This window comes from Eleutherodactylus coqui, chromosome 11 (genome assembly GCF_035609145.1).
Source record: "Eleutherodactylus coqui strain aEleCoq1 chromosome 11, aEleCoq1.hap1, whole genome shotgun sequence".
NCBI lineage: Eukaryota > Metazoa > Chordata > Amphibia > Anura > Eleutherodactylidae > Eleutherodactylus > Eleutherodactylus coqui.
In genome coordinates, this window is record NC_089847.1 from 68335809 (window position 1) to 68356400 (window position 20592).

At 44.9% G+C, this 20592-nt stretch overlaps 1 protein-coding gene across 2 annotated transcripts in view; it reads right to left on the reverse strand.

Moving 5' to 3' along the window:
- The window catches only part of PC (pyruvate carboxylase), a 916513-nt gene that overhangs the window by 765832 nt on the left and 130089 nt on the right, over positions 1-20592 (reverse strand). For both annotated transcript variants that reach the window (XM_066582494.1, XM_066582495.1), the window contains exon 4: positions 18111-18256. In XM_066582494.1, coding sequence (XP_066438591.1) covers positions 18111-18256 — 146 coding nt within the window. The remainder of the gene's footprint in view (positions 1-18110; positions 18257-20592) is intronic.

The window sequence follows — 20592 nt, forward strand, 5'->3', positions numbered from 1 at the left end:
ATTTTTATCACAATTTAAATCTCATTTCATTCTGCTGCTCTGGTTAATAAGCTTGACTTTACATTTCCATTATGACACTGGCTTCTCTTGTTCATTTTCTGTCTACAATAGCCTCCTCCCCTCAGTTCACTAGACACAAAGAATAACGATGGCGATTTATATTCTAGATTGCATTATATCTGTACAAGTCTGCAGTTTGAAGTCCTCTTCTTTCGACTTCAGTCTAGTTTGCTTCCACTTAATTAAATGTACTGCTTGGAATGCTGGAGGACAACCAATTGTGTGCATCTCGAGACATACAGAGGTCTAGAAGGGGATAAAAGCACACCATATGCCTCCATTTTCATTGGCTTTTTAAGATACATTGTATAGAGTTTGTGCTGAGGTATTCTACCGTGTTCTTGCCTGTAGGAGAAAATACCTCTGAAATATGGCGATGCACAAGAACCATATGGTTGTACAAGCTGTGCCTATGGATTTGTACGAGGGCCGTTCATTAATGATTTCCCCCGACCCACTTCTATTTATCGCACAATGCTGAAACTGCACATGTGTAATGGAATAAGTCTCTATAGGTTACGTGCCAATTTGGCAATTCTGAACTGATAACAGTCTTTCTTTTACTGAAGCTGAAGTGGTGCGAGTTCTGATAAAGGACCCAGTGGAATACAGAGTAATCATCAAGATCCATTACTTGAAAGGCTGCACACTAAGGGAGACATTCTATGAGATGAAATAGGTTTATGGGGAAGATTCCCCATCATATGATGTAGTCAAGAACTGGCATGGCCAATTCAAATGTGGTTGGACTTCAGTGGAAATTGCTCCAATTCCAGGGTGACTCCAGTCCACTGTTGATGAACACACCATCCAGCAAGTGGAGGCTGCCATTTTGTAAAATCGCTGCATGATCATTCGCGACCTAGTCCAAAATCTCAAGATTAGTGTGGGGTTCATGGAGAAAAATCATCCAAGACCATCGTCATACGTATAGGGTATCCACTTGCTGGGTTCCCCGGCTGCTCACACCTTACCAGAAGCAAGTACAAGTTGAATGCTCCTAGCCTCTTGACGATGTGCCATGGAAACCAGAAGGACTTTTTAACAGACTGATCATGCAGGATAAAAGCTGGGTCAATTATTATGATCTGAAGACTAAAGGCCAGTTGATGCAATGGAAGCATCCGGACTCACTGCCTCCTAGTAAAGTGTACCATGATTACTGGGGCATACTATGCTTTACTGCTGCAGAAATTGTGGGAAGCCATCAAAACCAAAAGAAGTGGCATGCTCACTAAAGGTGTACACATTCTGCAAGACAATGCCCCAGTTCACAACTCAAATAATGTCCAGATAGACGCACGCTGCTGCAGGTATGAAATTCTACCACATCCCCCTTATTCAACCAACCACACGCCATCGGACTTCCACCACTTTCGAACAATTAAGTCACTTTTGAAGAGCAAGCATTTTCCAGATGATAAGACTCTGATTTCCAAAGTCACAAAGTGGATTTTAGAACAACCTGTCAACTTCTACAAGCGAGGTGTTTACAGTTACATAAAGAGATAAGAGAAATGTGTATCCCTATGTGGCACCTATGTAGAGAAGGACTAATAACTGTGCCAAGTTTTTTTGCTCTCAGTCCACAGGAATAGGGTCAGGGGAAATCTTTAATGAATGCCCCCACAGAGCCTATAGTTTGGACTTGCAGGAACTTGTGTGCCATCATACAGTCTCTTGCCTTTGTCTTCGTACAGAAGGCTATGCATGAATTACGGTACACTGTACTTGAATTCATATACACATACGACCAATGCCACAGGGCATGAGTCTCACACTTATCTATAGTAAGCGCATGCTAATTTTCACCAGTGCATATGGGTAAAAGACTGCATCTATAACTAAATGTTCTAGCAGGTGTTGATAGGGGAACTTTTGTAGGCTATCTAAAATAGCACATCCTACTCAACTGTTTAACTCAGTAGTGTAGCTCACATTAATCCTTTGTATCCAAATGAAAAACTACAGGATACACTGCAGGTTCAGATGTAGCAAACGTCAACTTGATACTTAATGCCTCAAAATACACAGCTGCAGCAATCTAGAAGATTTCATAGAATGGTAGAGTCGGAAGGGACCTTCTCCAGAGTCATCAGGACTAGAGATGAGCGAACGTACTCGGATAAGCACTACTCGTCCGAGTAATGTGCTTAATCCGAGTACCTCCCCGCTCGTCCTGAAAGATTCGGGACGCGCTGTGGAGCGGGGAGCTGCAGGGGAGAGCGGGGAGGAACGGAGGGGAGATCTTTCTCTCCTTCTCTCCCGCCCGCTCTGCCCTGCTCCCCGCTGCGACTCACCTGTCAGCAGCGGAGCGCCCCGAATCTTTCAAGACGAGCGGCGAGATACTCAGATAAAGCACATTACTCGGACGAGTAGTGCTTATCCGAGTACGTTCGCTCATCTCTAATCAGGACCAATCCTCTGCTTATTGCAGGATTCACAAAATATTCCAGACAGATGTCCGTCTGCCTCTGTTTGAAGACTTTCATTAAGGAACTCCCCACCCCGTGTCAAGCTGTTCTACTCATTAATCACGCACCATCAAAAAGGTATTTCTAATATTTAATCTGTGTCTTCTCCCTTTCAGTTTCATCCCATTGCTTCTGATCTTTCCTTGTGCAAATGAGAATAGTGCTGATCTCTCTGCACTGTGAAAGCCCTTCAGATATTTGCAGACAGCTATTAAGTCTCCTATCAGCCTTCTTTTTTGCAAGCTAAACATTCCCAGATCCTTTAACCCAGTGTTCCCCAACTCCAGTCCCTCAGGGACCACCAACAGGTCATGTTTTCAGGATTTCATCAGTGTTGCACAGGTGATGTAATTATTGTCAGTACCTCAAACATTGCCACGGGTGTTCTTACTATAGGATATCCTGAAAACATGACCTGTTGGTGGTCCCTGAGGACTGGAGTTGGGGACCCCTGCTTTAACCGTTCCTCAAAGAACATGGTTTGCAGACTGCTCACCATCCTGGTAACTCTTCTCTGAACTTACTTCAGTAGGTCTATGCCTTTTTTAATCCCTTAGTGACCACCCCATAGCTTTTTAATGGCCTGGCTAAGTGGTCTTTAATCCCCAGGGCCATAAAAACACGCTCCTCATGAGGATTAAAGCTGCAGGGGCTGTGGTTGTGATAGCCCCCTGCTGTCGGAGGTAGCCGACACCTGCAGCTGTCATGTGGGGCTGTGACCCCCCAGTCATGCGAATGCCGTTATCCAAAGAATAACGGTGATCACATAAAAGTAAACATAAAGAAAAATAAAGTTAAAGATTTAGCCCCCCCTCATGGATCTGATCCACGAGGGGAGCTGAAAGTACTTCTCCCCCCCCCCCCCCCCCCCCGTCCTCCGCAATGTCCCGCGACGTTCTGGTCCTTCTGGTTCTAGTCCTTCTGGTCCTGGTAAAATTTCAACCGCATGAACAGAAGGCTGGGAGCATGGGAAATTTAAAAACCACCCTGCTCCCGGCTAGTATGAGTAGGCGAGAGCAGGGGGATGACACCCGGCAGCGGGTCCCGGTAACAGCGATCATGTAAAGTAAACAAAAGCTACAAATGTTTTAGTTTCATCTCCCTTAACGGATCATATTCGTGAGGGGGGATGAAATTATGTACCTAATACCCTGGGATTTACCCGCGGACGTTACACAGTCTTCTGCGCACACGCCTGTTGCCAAAATGGCAGACACATGCGAAAAAGCCGCAGATTACCGGGGTAATTGAAAATCTCCCTTCTCTTGGCTACCAAACGTAGCAGAGAGCTCGGAGATTTCACAGGGGATCATGGTCATGTGACTGCTGTTATACAATAGATAGCTGTGATCACGTAAAATTAAAAGAAAAATTTAAGTCTCACCTCCCGTCATGGATCCGATCCATGAGGGGAGGTGAAATTATTTACTTAAGGCCTCCGGCGAGGTCTTCTACCGGGATCCTTATCCGTGGACCTTTCCCCAGCTTGCTGCATGCGCCCATCAGCAAAATGGTTGGCGCAAGCGCAGAATCTGCATGTGGCCCTGGAAATTTAAAATCTCGTTGATCCTGGCTATTAAAGGTAGCCGAGAGCCTAGAGCAGTGACCAAGTGCCCGCTCATGTGATGGCCATTATTCAATGGATAACAGTGATAATGTAAAAGTTAAAAAACAGTGGTGGTGTAATGTTCCTTTTCGGTTTGGGCCCTATTGTGCATACCAACATAAGATTAGGGCCACAATGGGTATGTTTCTGAACACAGGACAACAGGGGTATCCATTTTGGGGTGAAAGTTTTCATACATGTGTGTCTGGACAAAAAAAAATTTTAAATGATACATTTGCCAAAAATTTTTTTTTTTTCCCTTCTGCTTTAGTAAGATTCATTCAAAAACTGTGGGATTACAATACGCAGAATAGAACTAGATTAGTTCGTTGAGAGGTCTTGTTTTCAAAATAGTGTCATTTGTGGGGGTTCTGTGTCGTTTTGGCTGCTCAAGGGCACTACAAGTGTGCAATTGGGCCTAAAACAGCTTCAAGGAAAATGTTTGTTCTGATAGCCACCGGCTTCTGCTTCCGGTTTGGGCCCTGTTATGCATACGGACATAAGATTAGGGCCACAACGGGTATGTTTCTGAACACAGGACAAACTGGGGTATCCAATTTGGGGTGTAAATCCTCATTTTCACATACCCTATCGAAAAAATAGGTCTTTAAAATGATATATTTGCAAAAATATAAAATTTTATTTTTTCTCCTTTAAATTACATTAAAGGAGTTGTCCGGCCACGCAGGGTAAATTTTTAAAATAATAATGCTTTCCTTTCACTAACAGAATACATGGGTTCAAAACGCCATGCATATTACCTGTTATGTCTTTTTCAAACTTAGAAATCTGCATGGAACATTTTTGGAAGAGTTTACAAAGATGGTGCTGTTGTGCCCTCTGCCACCCCCCACTGTTTGCATGCTTCCAAAGACTGTAGGACCTATTTAACTCCTCTGCAGTCTCTCCGGGCCCCGCCCAGTTCCCGCCCTCTTTAAGTTCACTCTACAGTAGTGGGCGTTCTCCTGCAAATGTATCTAATCAGATCATGTGATACATCTGCTGAGACATTGTATCACACAAGACCGGCTTAGATACAGCGTCGCAGCAGATACATCAAACAGAATCTGCTTAATTACGTCTGCTAAGACGCTTTATCACAACAGGCAGGATTGGCTTAGAAACAGCAGCTCAGCATAGGGGCCACGGCACCAACAGTGACCCCCAGCAGTTGCGCCAGCACCAACAGTGACCCCCAGCAGTTGCGCCAGCACCAACAGTGACCCCCAGCAGTTGCGCCAGCACCAACAGTGACCCCCAGCAGTTGCGCCAGCACCAACAGTGACCCCCAACAGTTGCGCCAGCACCAACAGTGACCCCCAACAGTTGCGCCAGCACCAACAGTGACCCCCAGCAGTTGCGCAAGCACCAACAGTGACCCCCAGCAGTTGCGCAAGCACAAACAGTGACCCCCAGCAGTTGCGCAAGCACAAACAGTGACCCCCAGCAGTTGCGCAAGCACAAACAGTGACCCCCAGCAGTTGCGCAAGCACAAACAGTGACCCCCAGCAGTTGCGCAAGCACAAACAGTGACCCCCAGCAGTTGCGCAAGCACAAACAGTGACCCCCAGCAGTTGCGCAAGCACAAACAGTGACCCCCAGCAGTTGCGCAAGCACAGTGACCCCCAGCAGTTGCGCAAGCACAAACAGTGACCCCCAGCAGTTGCGCAAGCATAAACAGTGACCCCCAGCAGTTGCACAAGCACAAACAGTGACCCCCAGCAGTTGCACAAGCACCAACAGTGACCCCCAGCAGTTGCATAAGCACCAACAGTGACCCCCAGCAGTTGCATAAGCACCAATAGTGACCCCCAGCAGTTGCGCCAGCACCAACAGTGACCCCCAGCAGTTGAGCCAGCACCAACAGTGACCCCCAGCAGTTGAGCCAGGACTAATAGTGACCCCCAAACGTTATGCCAGCACCAATATTGGAAAATATAAAAATTTTATAAAATTAAAAATATATGGCAGAATTGATGTGTTTTCTCTCCCTGCTATCATAAAAAATATGAATAAAAGTTTTACAATATAGTCTTATGTACCCAAAAATAACACCGGTATTAGTGTATCTTGACGCCACCGGAAGGTAGGGGTGTGACAGGGCTTACATAGAGAGACGGCCTCCACATTGCCAGTTAGTGAGCATGTAGTGCCGTGCCCCCACAGCAGTGTTAGTCACCAGCCGGCCGCCTCGTTGCTCTTAGCGCGGGTCCGTTGGGTGCTGCTTGTGGTGCGGTCGGAGGACTTTAGTGAGGCCTCCCACTGCAGGTCCGGAGGAGCGGGTGAGGCAAAGCGGCGGTGGGGAGCAGCGCCGCGGACATGGCAACGGCGAAGCCTGCAGCGGAGCACAGGGGGAGACTGCAGGCGGCCCCACCTCAGACTCCGGAACCCAGCTGCAAGCGTGTAGCACAGCGAGTGACAGAGCGGAACACTCCGCACAACTGGGAACCGGAGGTGCTAAGCCACCGCTAGAGTCCGCCACAGCACGGACAACTCGAGGCAGAGGGGAGCTGAGGAAAGCCTTGAAGTGCACCGCCGGAGGCTGCAGAGCAGCTGGTGGTGAGGTGAGCAGCGCGATCAGCCGAGCACAGAGGTGAGACAGGGAGACATGAGCCTTTAAAAGCAGCGCTGTAGGCCGCAGTGCAGCCGGGGGAGGTGAGCATCGCAGCTGGGGGAGCGGGGAGCAGAGACAAAGGGAGGGAGGAAATGAAGCTAGGCTATTTCGCTAAGCGCCGGTGGCTTCTGCCACAAATCCAGGGTAGTAGGACCTTCAGCTCTTGAACCAATCGGAAGCTGTGTGAGAGGGGCGTTTCTCCTGTCAAACCCCTAGCTTCTGGTGGCGTCAAAATGCACTAATACCAATGGCACCAATAGAAAAAACTACAGTTGCGACGTAAAAAACAAGCCCTTATATGGCTGTCGACAGAAAAATAAAAAAGCTATGGCTTTTGAAAAATGGAGATGAAAATCCGCCAAAAATTGTTGAGTCCTTAAGCCCAAAATAGGCCATGTCCTCAAGGGGTTAAAGATGCCTTGAAGCAACAGACTATTAGAGAATCTTTGCAGTTGGAGTATTGCAACATTTTGGGCAACAGACTGGAGATGACCTTTCATTAATAAAAGGGATTCCCAGTGCAACCAATAAAGATGCAAGGTTGAAGATTTCAACATTTAGGTCAAGATCTTCAACCTTTACTTAGGGCTAATTCCCACGGGCGGATTTCCGTGTATTACCTAATTTCCGTGTATTCTGTCTATTGAACCTAATAGCGCAATGCTCACGGTGCATAATTCCACCGCGGAATTCCGCACCGTAGAATCACATGTCCTCACCCACGGCATGTTCTATTTGCCACGGGCGTAGCACAGCGGAAGATAGCATGAAAATGCTTCCCCGCCTACCGCCAGCCGCATCTTGTGACGCTTTGGGCGTGTCATAGGACGCGGCCGGCGCGTCATGCAGGACGTCGGGCAGCGGATCCGGAGGTAAGTATAGGGTCTCTGGGGGAAGGGGGGGGCACCGTGACGGGCTCCTTTGCGGAATTCCGCTTGCGAAGCCCATCACGGCCGTGGGCATTAGGCCTTAATGTATATTATCAGGCCTCACTAAATCCACTGCACTGGAGTGGAGGAAGAGGAATAGAAATTCATTGACAAGGATGCAGTGCAACGTGATCGGCCTATAAATGAGCAGCAAAGAATGGCTACTAAAGATCATCTTTAAAGTGCTTGTGGTTTACATTGCTTATAGTATCATGAGATACTATAGGATCACACTGCATTGACTGCCCACAAACTTTTTGAGGTTGTCTCTCACAATATGAATGCAGCACGATCCAACAGCAAAATTTTGTTATATATTGCAACGAAAACAAAAAAAATAAATTTTACACGCCATTTAAAAATTCGTACAATTTTTATTTGAAGTTACAACGCTCTGCCGGATCCACTGAATGACAGACAACAGTGGCGCCAGACGGACTCCATTTTAGGGGGAGAATTTTTTTTTTTAAATCTGCGACAAAGCCTCTGATGCAGATGTAAATAGAGACATATTTCCTGTAATGGAAGACAACCCGTTTACCATGAGGGGATCTGTAACAAATATGAAATAGACATACAGTAAAAGCGGCTCATTTAAAGACTGTGTGTCAGCTGTTGATAGAGGCGCTTATTAATATTTCTTTAGAGGGAGCAGAATACCATCTGTTACAGCAGGAGACATTGAAATTAAACCTTTCAGCATGCAGAGCTGGAGCCCAAAGCTACAGTGGAGGGGAAAATATAAAGGGATCAGAATATTTATAGCTTGGGAAAACCAATGAGTAGTTATGCTAATCAGCTGCAAGGGACCTGGAGGGCATCATTAAGTAATAAACATTAGGAGATAGATGCATGGGAATGTGGAAGGACAAAGCAAAGAGTTAAATGAAAGGGGAAAAGGTAGGAAACAAAGTGATCCTACACAGTGAGCGGTTCTAAGCCTTAAAGGGGTTGTCCTGCGCCAAAACGGGGTTTTTTTTTTTCCAACCCCCCCATCCCCCCCGTTCGGCGCGAGACGACCCCGATGCAGGGACCTAAAGAAAAATCCGCACAGCGCTTACCTGAATCCCCGCGCTCCGGTGACTTCTTACTTACCGGCTGAAGATGGCCGCCGACATCTTCTCCCTCGGTGGACCGCAGGGCTTCTGTGCGGTCCATTGCCGATTCCAGCCTCCTGATTGGCTGGAATCGGCACGTGACGGGGCGGAGCTACACGGAGCCCCATTGAGATAAGAAGAAGACCCGGACTGCGCAAGCGCGGCTAATTTGGCCATTAGACGGCGAAAATTAGTCGGCTCCATGGAAACGAGGACGCTAGCAACGGAGCAGGTAAGTGAAAAACTTCTTATAACTTCTGTATGGCTCATAATTAATGCACAATGTACATTACAAAGTGCATTAATATGGCCATACAGAAGTGTATAGACCCACTTGCTGCCGCGGGACAACCCCTTTAACTGCACCGACACCTAGTGATTCACAATAAATTGTATTTAAACACTCAGCACCCACGATTTCAGCACTGTATATGGACAGCGTTGGTTGTTTCAGCTAGCTGTACATAGGAGAACATGCAATTCTACTAACTAGCCACCTACAGTGAACGTAGCCTACAGTAAATAGTGTAAACACAGGGCGAAAATACCCTTTAATAGCAGTGCAGCTCATGTAAGGATGGGCTCACACAAGTGTATACATAAAACGCTGAGTTTTATCGCCGCGTGAGCCGGTAGTAAGCAGGCACGCCAATGCGTGGCGCAGCAATTCTGCATTGTGCATGGCAGTATATCTCGTGCACACTGTCATGCGCAGTCTGACTTCTTTAAAATTAGACGCTCTGTCACTTAGCGACGTTGCATATAAACACAGTATATACGCAATGCAATTATGAATGGGCATTGTTTATTAAGCGCCCATTCATAACAGGGCTCTATTGTGCATAATACGCCGTAAAACAGAACATGCTTTTTTTTTTTACACGTGTGTTATATGGAATAAAAACACACTGGTGTAAATGGGTAAATGTACTTTGATGTACTCGATTCACCGCGTACTACGCGATAAAATTATGCACTTGTGAGTCTGCCCTAAGTGTCACAGTGTTTCAAGGGTTCTCACTCCATGATCACCTCTTGTAGAAATTAGGACAATGAAAATAAATTAGTTGTGACCAACTACACATTTTATCTCTGAAAGCTACTACTATAGAGTCAACTTTAGAGGGATTTTCCCACAAATGACATCAATTCCCTATCCAATGGCTCATTGAGAATCCAACAGCTAATTAAGAACTATCCAACCTACATAAGGAAAGGCAGAAGCAGTTAAAAACTGCTTCTACATTCTCCTCTGGGTGTGACTAACAGCTTAGGACTTGACCTGCTCCTGCAACATTGCAGTAGCTTTAGGCCTCTTTAACACGGCCGGAATATCTTTGCGAGCAAATCACAGCTATTTTCCTTCTATGACAAAATCACCAACTAGATTGATCGGGGAAATGCAGTGGATATAGTATATCTTGACTTTAGTAAAGCATTTGCAAAGTATCTCATACAATACTGATTGAAAAAAATGACAAAATATGGGATTGACAAGGCAGCTGTTAGGTGGATTCACAACTGGCTGAGTGATCATACTCAGAGTGGTCATAAATAGCGGCACGTCCAAGTGGAAGAATGTATCAAAGTTGGGTACCACAAGTCGCTTTCCTAGGCCCAGTGTTCAACATTTTTATAAATGATCTGGAGAAGGGAATTGATGGGAAACTGATCAAATTTGCCGACACAAAGCTAGGAGGGATAGCTAACATAGTATGTAAGGCTGAATGAAGACAATGTCCATCTAGTCCAGCCTGTCTATCCTACTGTGTTGATCCAGAGGAAAGAGAGGGAAAGTATTCAAAAAGATCTAGAAAAGGCTTGAACATTTGGTGGCGACTAACATAATGGTATTTAACAAGGAGAAATGCAAAGTCCTACAGCTGTGGAACAAAAATGAAAAAATAAAAAAAAACACATACAGAATGGGAGGAATTGGATATACTAATAGATCATAGACTGAACAGGAGTCAACAGTGTGATGCAGCAGCCAAAAAGGCAAACAATTCTGGGATGTATTAACCCTTTGCAATCCAATTTTAGATTCAGGGTTTCCTAGGGGGCTCTCTCTTTCTGCCACTATACAATGGCGCCATCTTCTGGCTAGAGCCAGTACTGCGGTATGTGACATGCTGGAGAGGCCCCCTGAAAACAGAACGGACAGTAATCTACAGTAAGAATATCCTGCCGGGTGTCTTTCGACATCGTAACTGTATAGCCTTCAATTGGAATGTCTTTAGATGTCAGACAGTGGATTGGAAAGGGTTAAGAGAAGCATAGAGTCTACATCACGTGAGGTAATTATATCCCTCTACTCTTCCTTAAGCAAACCTCATCTGGAATACTGTGTCCAGTTCTGGGCACCCCACTTTAAAAAAGACCTAGACAAACTGGAGCAAGTTCAGAGAAGAGTTACCAAGATGGTGAACAGTCTGCAAATCATGTCCTATGAGAAACGGTTAAAGGATCTGGGAATGTTTGGTTTGCAAAAAAGAAGAAAACTTTCTGACATGAGTGGAACAGGTTACCACGGGAGGTGGGGAGTTCTCATTCAATGGAAGTGTTCAAACAAAGGCCGTCTGAGATGATTTTGTGAATCCTGCATTGAGCAGGGGTTTGGACCAGATGACCCTGGAGGTCGTTTCCAACTCTATCATTTTATAATTCTATGTGATATCGCTGTTTTCTCTCAAGTAGCAAGCAAGCACTGCAACATCTTTCCTAAGAATCGGTGTTCAGAACTGTGCAAAGTATTCCATGTGAGGCCTGGCAAGTGCCTTATATAGTAGAAGAATAAGGTTCTCGACTCTCACCCATATACCTCTTTTGATGCACCCCAAGACTTTATTTGCCTTTGCAGCAGCTAATTGACATGGATTGCTCCAATTAAGTCTACAGTCAACTAGTACCCCCAAGTTTTTTTCCATATCAATTTTCCCCAGCAGTATCCTATTTAGTGTATATCGGCGACATCTGTTTCTGCTGCCTGTGTGCATAACCTTACATTTATCAATACTGAACTTCATTTGCCATTTTCTACCCAAGCCCACAGCTTATCTGGCTCTGTTTTCAGCCAAACATTGTCCTCTGTTGTATTAATTACCTTGCATAATTTTGTATTGTCTGCAAATATCAATATTTTACTGTGCAGTCCCCCTATCAGCTCATTGATAAATATATTGAACAGAATGGGGCCTAATACTGAACTCTGTGGCATCCCACTAGCAACGGTGGCCCAATCAGAATACAAACCATTAATTACCACCTTCTGCTTTCTATCTCCGAGCCAGTTTTTTTACCCAACTACACGTCTTTGCCTAGATCAAGCTGTCTCATTTTATATATCAACCTATTATGTGGTGCGGACTTAAATGCTTTAGAAAAATCCAGATATACAAGATCAATAGACTCTCCCATGTCCAGCCTAGAGCTTACTCCAAAGTAGAAGCTCATCAAGTTGGTTTGACCTCTCATAAACCAATACTGATAAGGAGTTATGCCGTTGTTTTCCTTGTGGTATTCCAGGATGGCATCTCTCAGAAAGCCCTTGAATATTTTTTCATTTAGTGAAGTGAGACTTACCGGCCTGTAGTTACAAGGCTCTCTTCTAGACCCCTTTTTGGATAGTACAGGATATAAACATTAGGTAACATAGTAACATAGTAACATAGTATGTAAGGCTGAATGAAGACATTGTCCATCTAGTCCAGCCTGTCTGTCCTACTTTGTTGATCCAGAGGAAGGCAAAAAACCCCAAGGCCAGAAACCAATTAGCCCTTTTGGGGAAAAAATTCCTTCCCGACTCCCTAATGGCAATCAGACTGTTCCCTGGATCAACCCCTAATAGTTCCTACCTGCCTATTTACCCGGATTGACACTTCACCTTTTATATCCTGTACTATCCTTCTTCTCCAGAAAGACATCAAGTCCCCTTTTAAACGCCTCTGTGGATTTTGCCATCACCATTTCCTCCGGTAGAGAGTTCCATAGTCTCACTGCTCTTACAGTAAAGAATCCCCTTCTATGTTGGTGATGAAACCTACTTTCCTCTAATCGTAGCGGATGTCCTCTTGTTACCGTCGTGGTCCTGGGTGTAAACAGATCGCGGGAGAGATCCATGTGTTGTCCCCTCATGTAGTTATACATAGTTATTTGGTCCCCTCTTAACCTTCTTTTTTCTAGAGTAAATAGACCCAATTTGGATAGCCTCTCTGGGTATTCCAGTCCCATCATTCCATGTATTAGTTTAGTTGCCCTTCTTTGAACCCCCTCCAATACCGCAACATCCCTCCTGAGCACCGGTGTCCAGAATTCTACGCAGTATTCCATGTGAGGCCTGACAAGTGTCTTATATAATGGAAGGATGATGTTCTCGTCCTTCACCCCTATACCTCTTTTAATGCACCCCAAGACTTTATTTGCCTTTGCAGCAGCTGACTGGCATTGGTTACTCCAGTTTAGTCTATTATCCACTAATACCCCCAGATCCTTTTCCATATCACTTTTCCCTAGTGGTACCCCAATAAGTGAATATTGGTGACATCCGTTTCTCCTGCCCATGTGCATAGTCTTACATTTTTCAACATCGAACTTCATTTGCCATTTTTCTGCCCAAGCCCCCAGCTTGTCCAGGTCCGTTTGCAGCCGCACATTGTCCTCCGTTGTATTAATTATATTGTATAATTTTGTGTCATCTGCAAATATTGATATTTTGCTGTGCAGCCCCTCTACCAGGTCATTGATAAATATGTTGAACAGAGTGGGGCCCAAAACTGAACCCTGTGGCACCCCACTAGTGACTATGGTCCAATCAGAGTACGCACCATTTATTACCACCCTCTGCTTTCTATCATTGAGCCAATTTTTTACCCACTTACACACGTTTTCGCCCAGTCCGAGCTGCCTCATTTTGTATATTAGCCTATTATGTGGCACGGTGTCAAAGGCTTTAGAGAAGTCCAGATATACAAGATCAATAGATTCTCCCTGGTCCAGCTTAGAGCTTACTTCATCGTAGAAACTGATCAGATTTGTCTGACATGAGCGACCCTTCATGAATCCATGCTGGTGAGGAGTTATTCCCTTGTTTTTCTTGAGGTACTCATCGATGGCGTCTCTCAGAATCCCCTCGAAAATTTTTCCCGTTACTGAAGTGAGACTTACTGGCCTGTAGTTTCCAGGCTCACTTTTGCTCCCTTTTTTGTAAATTGGAACCACGTTGGCAATGCGCCAATCCAATGGTACTACACCGGTCATGATAGTGTCTAGAAATATTAGGTATAGCGGCCTAGCTATCTCGTCACTTAGTTCCTTTAGTATTCTTGGGTGTAATCCATCTGGGCCCGGCGATTTATCAATTTTAGTTTTCTTTAGACGCTTCCGCACCTCCTCCTGTGTTAGGTATGAGATGTTTTGTGAGGGGTTCGTTTTATTCCCCTGTATCTCGTGTGGCGGGTTGTTGATCTGGGTCTTAGAGACATGTAGGAACTATCAGAGATTGATCCAGGGATTATTCTGACTGCCATTATGGAGTCGGGAAGGAATTTCTACCCCGAAAGGGCTAATTGGCTTCAGCCTCTTGTTTTTTTTTTGCCTTCATCTGGATCAACAAGGAGGTTGAAACAGGCTGAACTAGATGGACATTGTTTTCATTCAGCCGATCATACTATGTTTGTTTATTAGAGCCGCATTGGAAATGTACTAATCCAGTGGTACAACCCCAGTCTCAATAGTGTCCCTCAATATATAAGAAATAGTGGTCTAGCTATCTTATCACTGAGTTCCCTTAGAACCCTTGGGTGTATTCCATCTGGGCCTGGCGATTTGTCAATTTTAATCCTTTTTAACCGGCTCTGCACTTCCTCCAGCATTACATATGTAATATTTATTGCGGGGTTCGCTTTATCCCCCTGCATCATGTGTGACATTTCTTTTTCCCTTGTGAATACACTTGAGAAAAAAAAAACTATGTAATAGTTTTGCCTTCCCCCCCATCATATTCTCCTGCATTATTTGTTAAAGGGCCAGTGCTCTCATTGCAAATCCTTTTAATGTTTATATAATTGAAAACTAGCTTAGGGTTATTTTTGCTCTCTTTGTCAAACAGTCTCTCTGCCTCCTCCTTGGCAGTTTAGATTTTTTCCTAACATAATTTGATTTTCTCCCTGTATGTTATTAGCGCTTCATCACTGCCTTCTTGTTTCAATAATTTAAACATCTTTTTTTTGCTTATGGCTCCCGAACACTCTTGTCGAGCCACATTGGTTTCCTTCTACTTGTAATCCTTTTGAAAGGGTATGAACTGCTCACATAACATAATTTAGAGGTTTTTACATTTCTCCTATTTGTCGCCTATACTGTTTTTGAGGACGTTGTCCTAATTAATATTGCCAAGAGTAATTCTGAGCTGATCAAACTTTGCTTAACTAAAGTTGAGTTTCTTTGTTGCTCCCTGATGGGGCTTCCTATTGAATGACAGATGGAAATTAATTATACTGTGGTTACTATTTCTCAAGTGTCCCTCAACCTACACCCCTGTGGTTCTGTCCGGTTTGTTAGTTAATAAGTCCAGAGTGGCCCTTCCTCTAGTTGGCTTCCAAGTTGGGCAAAGTAGTTATCTTTAAATTATTCTCAAGAACTTATCGTCCTTGTGAGATTTGCAGGTTTCATCTTCCTATGTTATATCTGGATAATTAAAGTTTCCCATAATAATTACTTCATTGCAGTTTGACACCTCTTCTGTTTGTATAAATAATAAGTTTTCAGTTTCTTCTGTTTTTGTGGCCTTAAAAAAAACCTCGTCAGGATTTTGTTCTTTTTCCCTCCGTGTATTTCTACCCACAAAGATTCTATATTCATGCCCTACACCTATATCTTCTCGTAGCCTCGACATCAAGTAGGATTTAACATACAAACACACCCCTCCCCCTTTGTGGTTCTTAAGAGATTGTAGCCCTGTAAATTCACAGCCCAGTTGCACTTCTCAAGCCATGTTTCCATTATTCCCACTATATTGTAATTTTCATCAGACATTCTGGCTTCAACCTCAGCCACTTAACTGATCAGACTTCTTGCATTCGTTACCATACAATTTACACGGTTGTTATTCTTTATATTCATTGTGCTACTTATGGTCCTATTAGATGTTTAGTAACGTATGTCAGGCTGAATGAAGACAATGTTCTAACTGTACTAACCCCTCCCACTGCTTGACCACCACTCCCATTACCTGGTCCAAGGTTGTCGTCTACATTGCCTCCCCCCCACCTATTTTTCTTGATTCCCCCCCGGTCCCTAGTTTAAACACTCCTCTAACCTTCTAGTCACCTTCTCCCCAAGCACAGCTGCACCATCCCCAAGGGGATGCAGCCCATCTCAACTGTAGAGCCTGCAGCTGACAGCAAAGTCAGCCCAGTTTCTCCAGGAACCCAAACCCCTTCTTCCTACACAAACCCCAGAGTCACTTGTTTACCTCACGAACCTCCTGCTGCATTTCTGGTGTGGCTCATGGTACAGGTAGTATTTCCGGGAAAACTACCTTGAAGGTCCTCACCCTTAGCTAGGTCCCTGAAATCGTTTTTCAGGGTTCTCCATTGACCTCTTACTTGGTCGTTGGTGCCACAGTGCACCATGGCCGCTGGATCCTCACCAGCCTGTCCCAGAAATCTGTTAACCTGATCCGCAATGTGTCGATCTCGAGCGCCAGGAAGGCAACACACTGTTCAATAATCCTGGTCTTTGTGGCAGATGGCCCTATCTGTCCCCTTTATAATTGAGTCCCCCTCCACTAGGACATGTCTAGCCTGCCCTGCACTCCCCTTTTCCTTCTTGCTAGAGCACTCATCTCCCTGGCATTCAGAGGGCATGTCGTGCTGCAGCAATGCTGGCCCTGTAATGGCATCCCACTCATCTGCCAACTTTGCAAACTTATTGGGGTGCGCCAGTTCAGGACTAGCCTCCCTGGTTCTCTTCCCTCTACCCCTACTTTCACCCAGCAAGCTGCCTTCTCCCCCTGCACTCCCGAACTAGCACCCTCCCCTGCATCTACTCCAGCGAGTGCCTGCTTAGTGAGCTCTTTTCTATATTGTCAATGTATCTCCGTGTTACCAGCCACTCATTTAGATCCAGGATTTGGGCTTCCAAATGTGAGACGTGCAGGCATCTTGTGCAACAGTACACACCCTTGATTGGCTGATCAAGAATTGCATACATGGCACAAGGAGCACACTGGACGGCATTGTCAAGGATGGAGCATGTTCTAGTGTGTGTGTGTCTGTGTAGATCTACAAATTTACTTACAGAAGTAACAAAAATCAACGACATCATACTCCAGTTGCTCCTCAGCTCAATCGCCAGCGCTCATTTTTTTGTGTTTTTTTTTTTAAATTGCTCATACACTCACTGCCTGCTCACTCTCAGTGCCACAGATTTGCTTCACTTACATACTCACTTCCACCCACTCACTCACTCACAGTTTCCTGCTGTTTAATTCATATTATATATAAATGAATAAAGTACAAAGTATAATATAACATGATACAAATCAAGAAGAAAATAAAAATTAATAAAAAGAGTGAATTTCCTGGTAACACGTTTCGGGGTACATGAGTTCCCTTTATCAATGATATAACAAGGATAGAGGCCTACTTTTATACGAAGCTCATTGCAGTTTCTATCGGAGCGGGTCATGGCTTGGTGACATATTCCGGGGCTAGCGCACCTGAGTGACGTCCTGCGTTATGTAGGAACGACGTTGCGTTCCAGGTGCGTGTCAGAGGATGCAAAACAGCTGAAAGCTATCCACAGCATTTTGAGGTGATCTCTGATTTTCTAACCCAGACAGGGTAAAATTTTTTATATTACATTCTCAAGCACATTCAGTAGTGCAGGAATTTTTTCACCACTTTGTAATCTTCTACATTCCCTGTGACTGAGGTAGTTTGGCCCTGGGTATTTCCATTGCCACTCTTCCTGTTATTTGACACCTGGCAGGATTATGTCATCTAACATTCCCCACGCCAGGTCAGTCCACCACTATATTGTCTATATTTCATTATTGTAAAGTTACTAATTCCTCCTTGGAGCACAGACACTACTATATATTATTTATGTGTAAAGGATGTGATTGCTCGCTATATTTTATATCCATTATTTTTTTTAGCTAAACCTGTGTCTCAATACATTTTCTGTGACAAATCATTTCCGATATGTGCAGTAGACATCTGGTAAACACTCTACACCCATAAAATTGGAAGCATCCATGTTTATTAAAACCACTACTACTGAGACTGTGGTAAAAATACAAGCGTTGTGAACAGATTAAACCTGTACCTCATAACTTCGCACCACTCTCATGCCTCTGCCGCCACCTCCATAGGCAGCCTTGAAGATTATAGGGAATCCATATTTGTTAGAAAATTCCTTGGCCTCTGTTACACAAGTAATAGGAGAATCTGTGCCTGGAACAACCGGAACACCTGTAATGAGGAAATGATAAGGTCAGAACGGACTTCATTTTCTCCAAGGTTGTTGGAAACTTCACTCACACCACAGAAGTTATCATTATACATTTTATGCATCTCCAGCATTCTATAGGGTGTCACAAAAATTCAAGTATTCACATTAATCCTGTTAGAATAAGAGCTTACAACCTGTATTACATCCCTCAATAAAATCCACTACAGCAAATACAGCAGCCACTGAATGGTTGTGGCTTCCCTCAGAAAAAACGAGGGGGTGATGGAAGCAAAGTCCAGGCCAAACAGTTGCAAAAGGTACTTTCCAATAACGGGGTTAAATGGGTTGGTAGCCTTATAGCGAATAAGCGCTTTGGTAGTTCAGCACAATATGGCAGCCCCAGAATGATGTCAGGATTAATCCACATTAGTTCTCAGCTGTCTAATCAGTCTCAGCTGCAGTCATTAGCTGCACATCTAGCAGAAAAAGCTTTGAGCGAGCTGGCTATCTCAATCTTTTTGGTTGGTAACCCTCTGAGATCAAAGAGGCATTTTATCAGCTTAAGTCTCCATATGCCAGTTTAAATTCTAACATTTGGACTTGACAGCCAAATAAAAACATGGCTCAACACTTCTCTACTGCTAGTTTCCTCAGAAAGCCAGTTTTTTGTTTTTTTGTGTGTGATAAAGAAAATTTTGGCACACTATGATGGAAGGCATTCCAAATCAGCAAAGAAAAAAATATTGCTTAAATCTGCCAGCTCTAATGGTGGACTGGTAGTAAAGAAAGCCCCTTTTACACGAATGTTGGCAAACGATGCCTGACACTAGCCCCCGCATGTACTCGCTCCCACTTATTGGCTCGCAGCAGGGAGGTTGGATGAGATTTCACTATTCGCTCTGCCCCGCCCCTGTCCATTCACTAATGCAGCAGTCGTTCAGTACTGAACGGCTGCTGCTTACACTCATCGCTCAGGATCATCGTTCATCGTTTACACGCATCATTCATCGCTCAGGATTTTATGCAGCCTAAACAGCAGCCATTCAGTACTGAATGGCTGCAGTGTTAAGTGAATGTAGAGGGGCGGAGGAGAGTGAGGAGTGAAATCTCCTCCTGCCGTCCCGACACCCTGCTGGCCACTTTGTCAGAGATCCAGGGATACTCGCTCCTGTGCACAGCACAAGGGAAGCTTAAATCGAAGGGGTAGGCATCATCAAGACTGTACAGGACGTTACAAAACTCCCCATGGCAGTTTATTTTTTTTTTCTATTTATTTCTAGCGAATGCCTATTAGGACATAGTACTTATTAGGAAATTATAGTACCAGTGTTTTTGGTAGCACAATGTGCCACACAGCTCTGCTACATCCATCCTGATGCCACCACACACAGCTCTGCTACATCCATCCTGATGCCCCCACACACAGCTCTGCTACATCCATCCTGATGCCCCCACACACAGCTCTGCTACATCCATCCTGATGCCCCCACACACAGCTCTGCTACATTCATCCTGATGCCCCCACACACAGCTCTGCTACATTCATCCTGATGCCCCCACACACAGCTCTGCTACATTCATCCTGATGCCCACACACACACAGCTCTGCTACATTCATCCTGATGCCCACACACACACAGCTCTGCTACATTCATCCTGATGCCCACACACACACAGCTCTGCTACATTCATCCTGATGCCCACACACACACTCTGCTACATTCATCCTGATGCCCACACACAGCTGATACATTCATCCTGATGCCCACACACACACAGCTCTGCTACATTCATCCTGATGCTGACACACACAGTTCTGCTACATTCACCCTGATGCCCACACACAGCTCTGATACATTCATCCCGATGCCCACACACACACAGCTCTGATACATTCATCCTGATGCCCACACACACAGCTCTGCTACATTCACCCTGATGCCCACACACAGCTCTGATACATTCATCCCGATGCCCACACACACAGCTCTGCTACATTCATCCTGATGCCGACACACTACTCTGCTACACCCATCCTGAACCTCACACACAGCTCTGCTACATTCATCCTGATGCCCACACACACACACAGCTCTGCTACATTCACCCTGATGCCCACACACACACACAGCTCTGCTACATTCACCCTGATGCCCACACACACACAGCTCTGCTACATTCATCCTGATGCCCACACACACACAGCTCTGATACATTCATCCCGATGCCCACACACACACAGCTCTGATACATTCATCCCGATGCCCACACACACACAGCTCTGATACATTCATCCCGATGCCCACACACACACAGCTCTACTACATTCATCCTGATGTCGACACACTACTCTGCT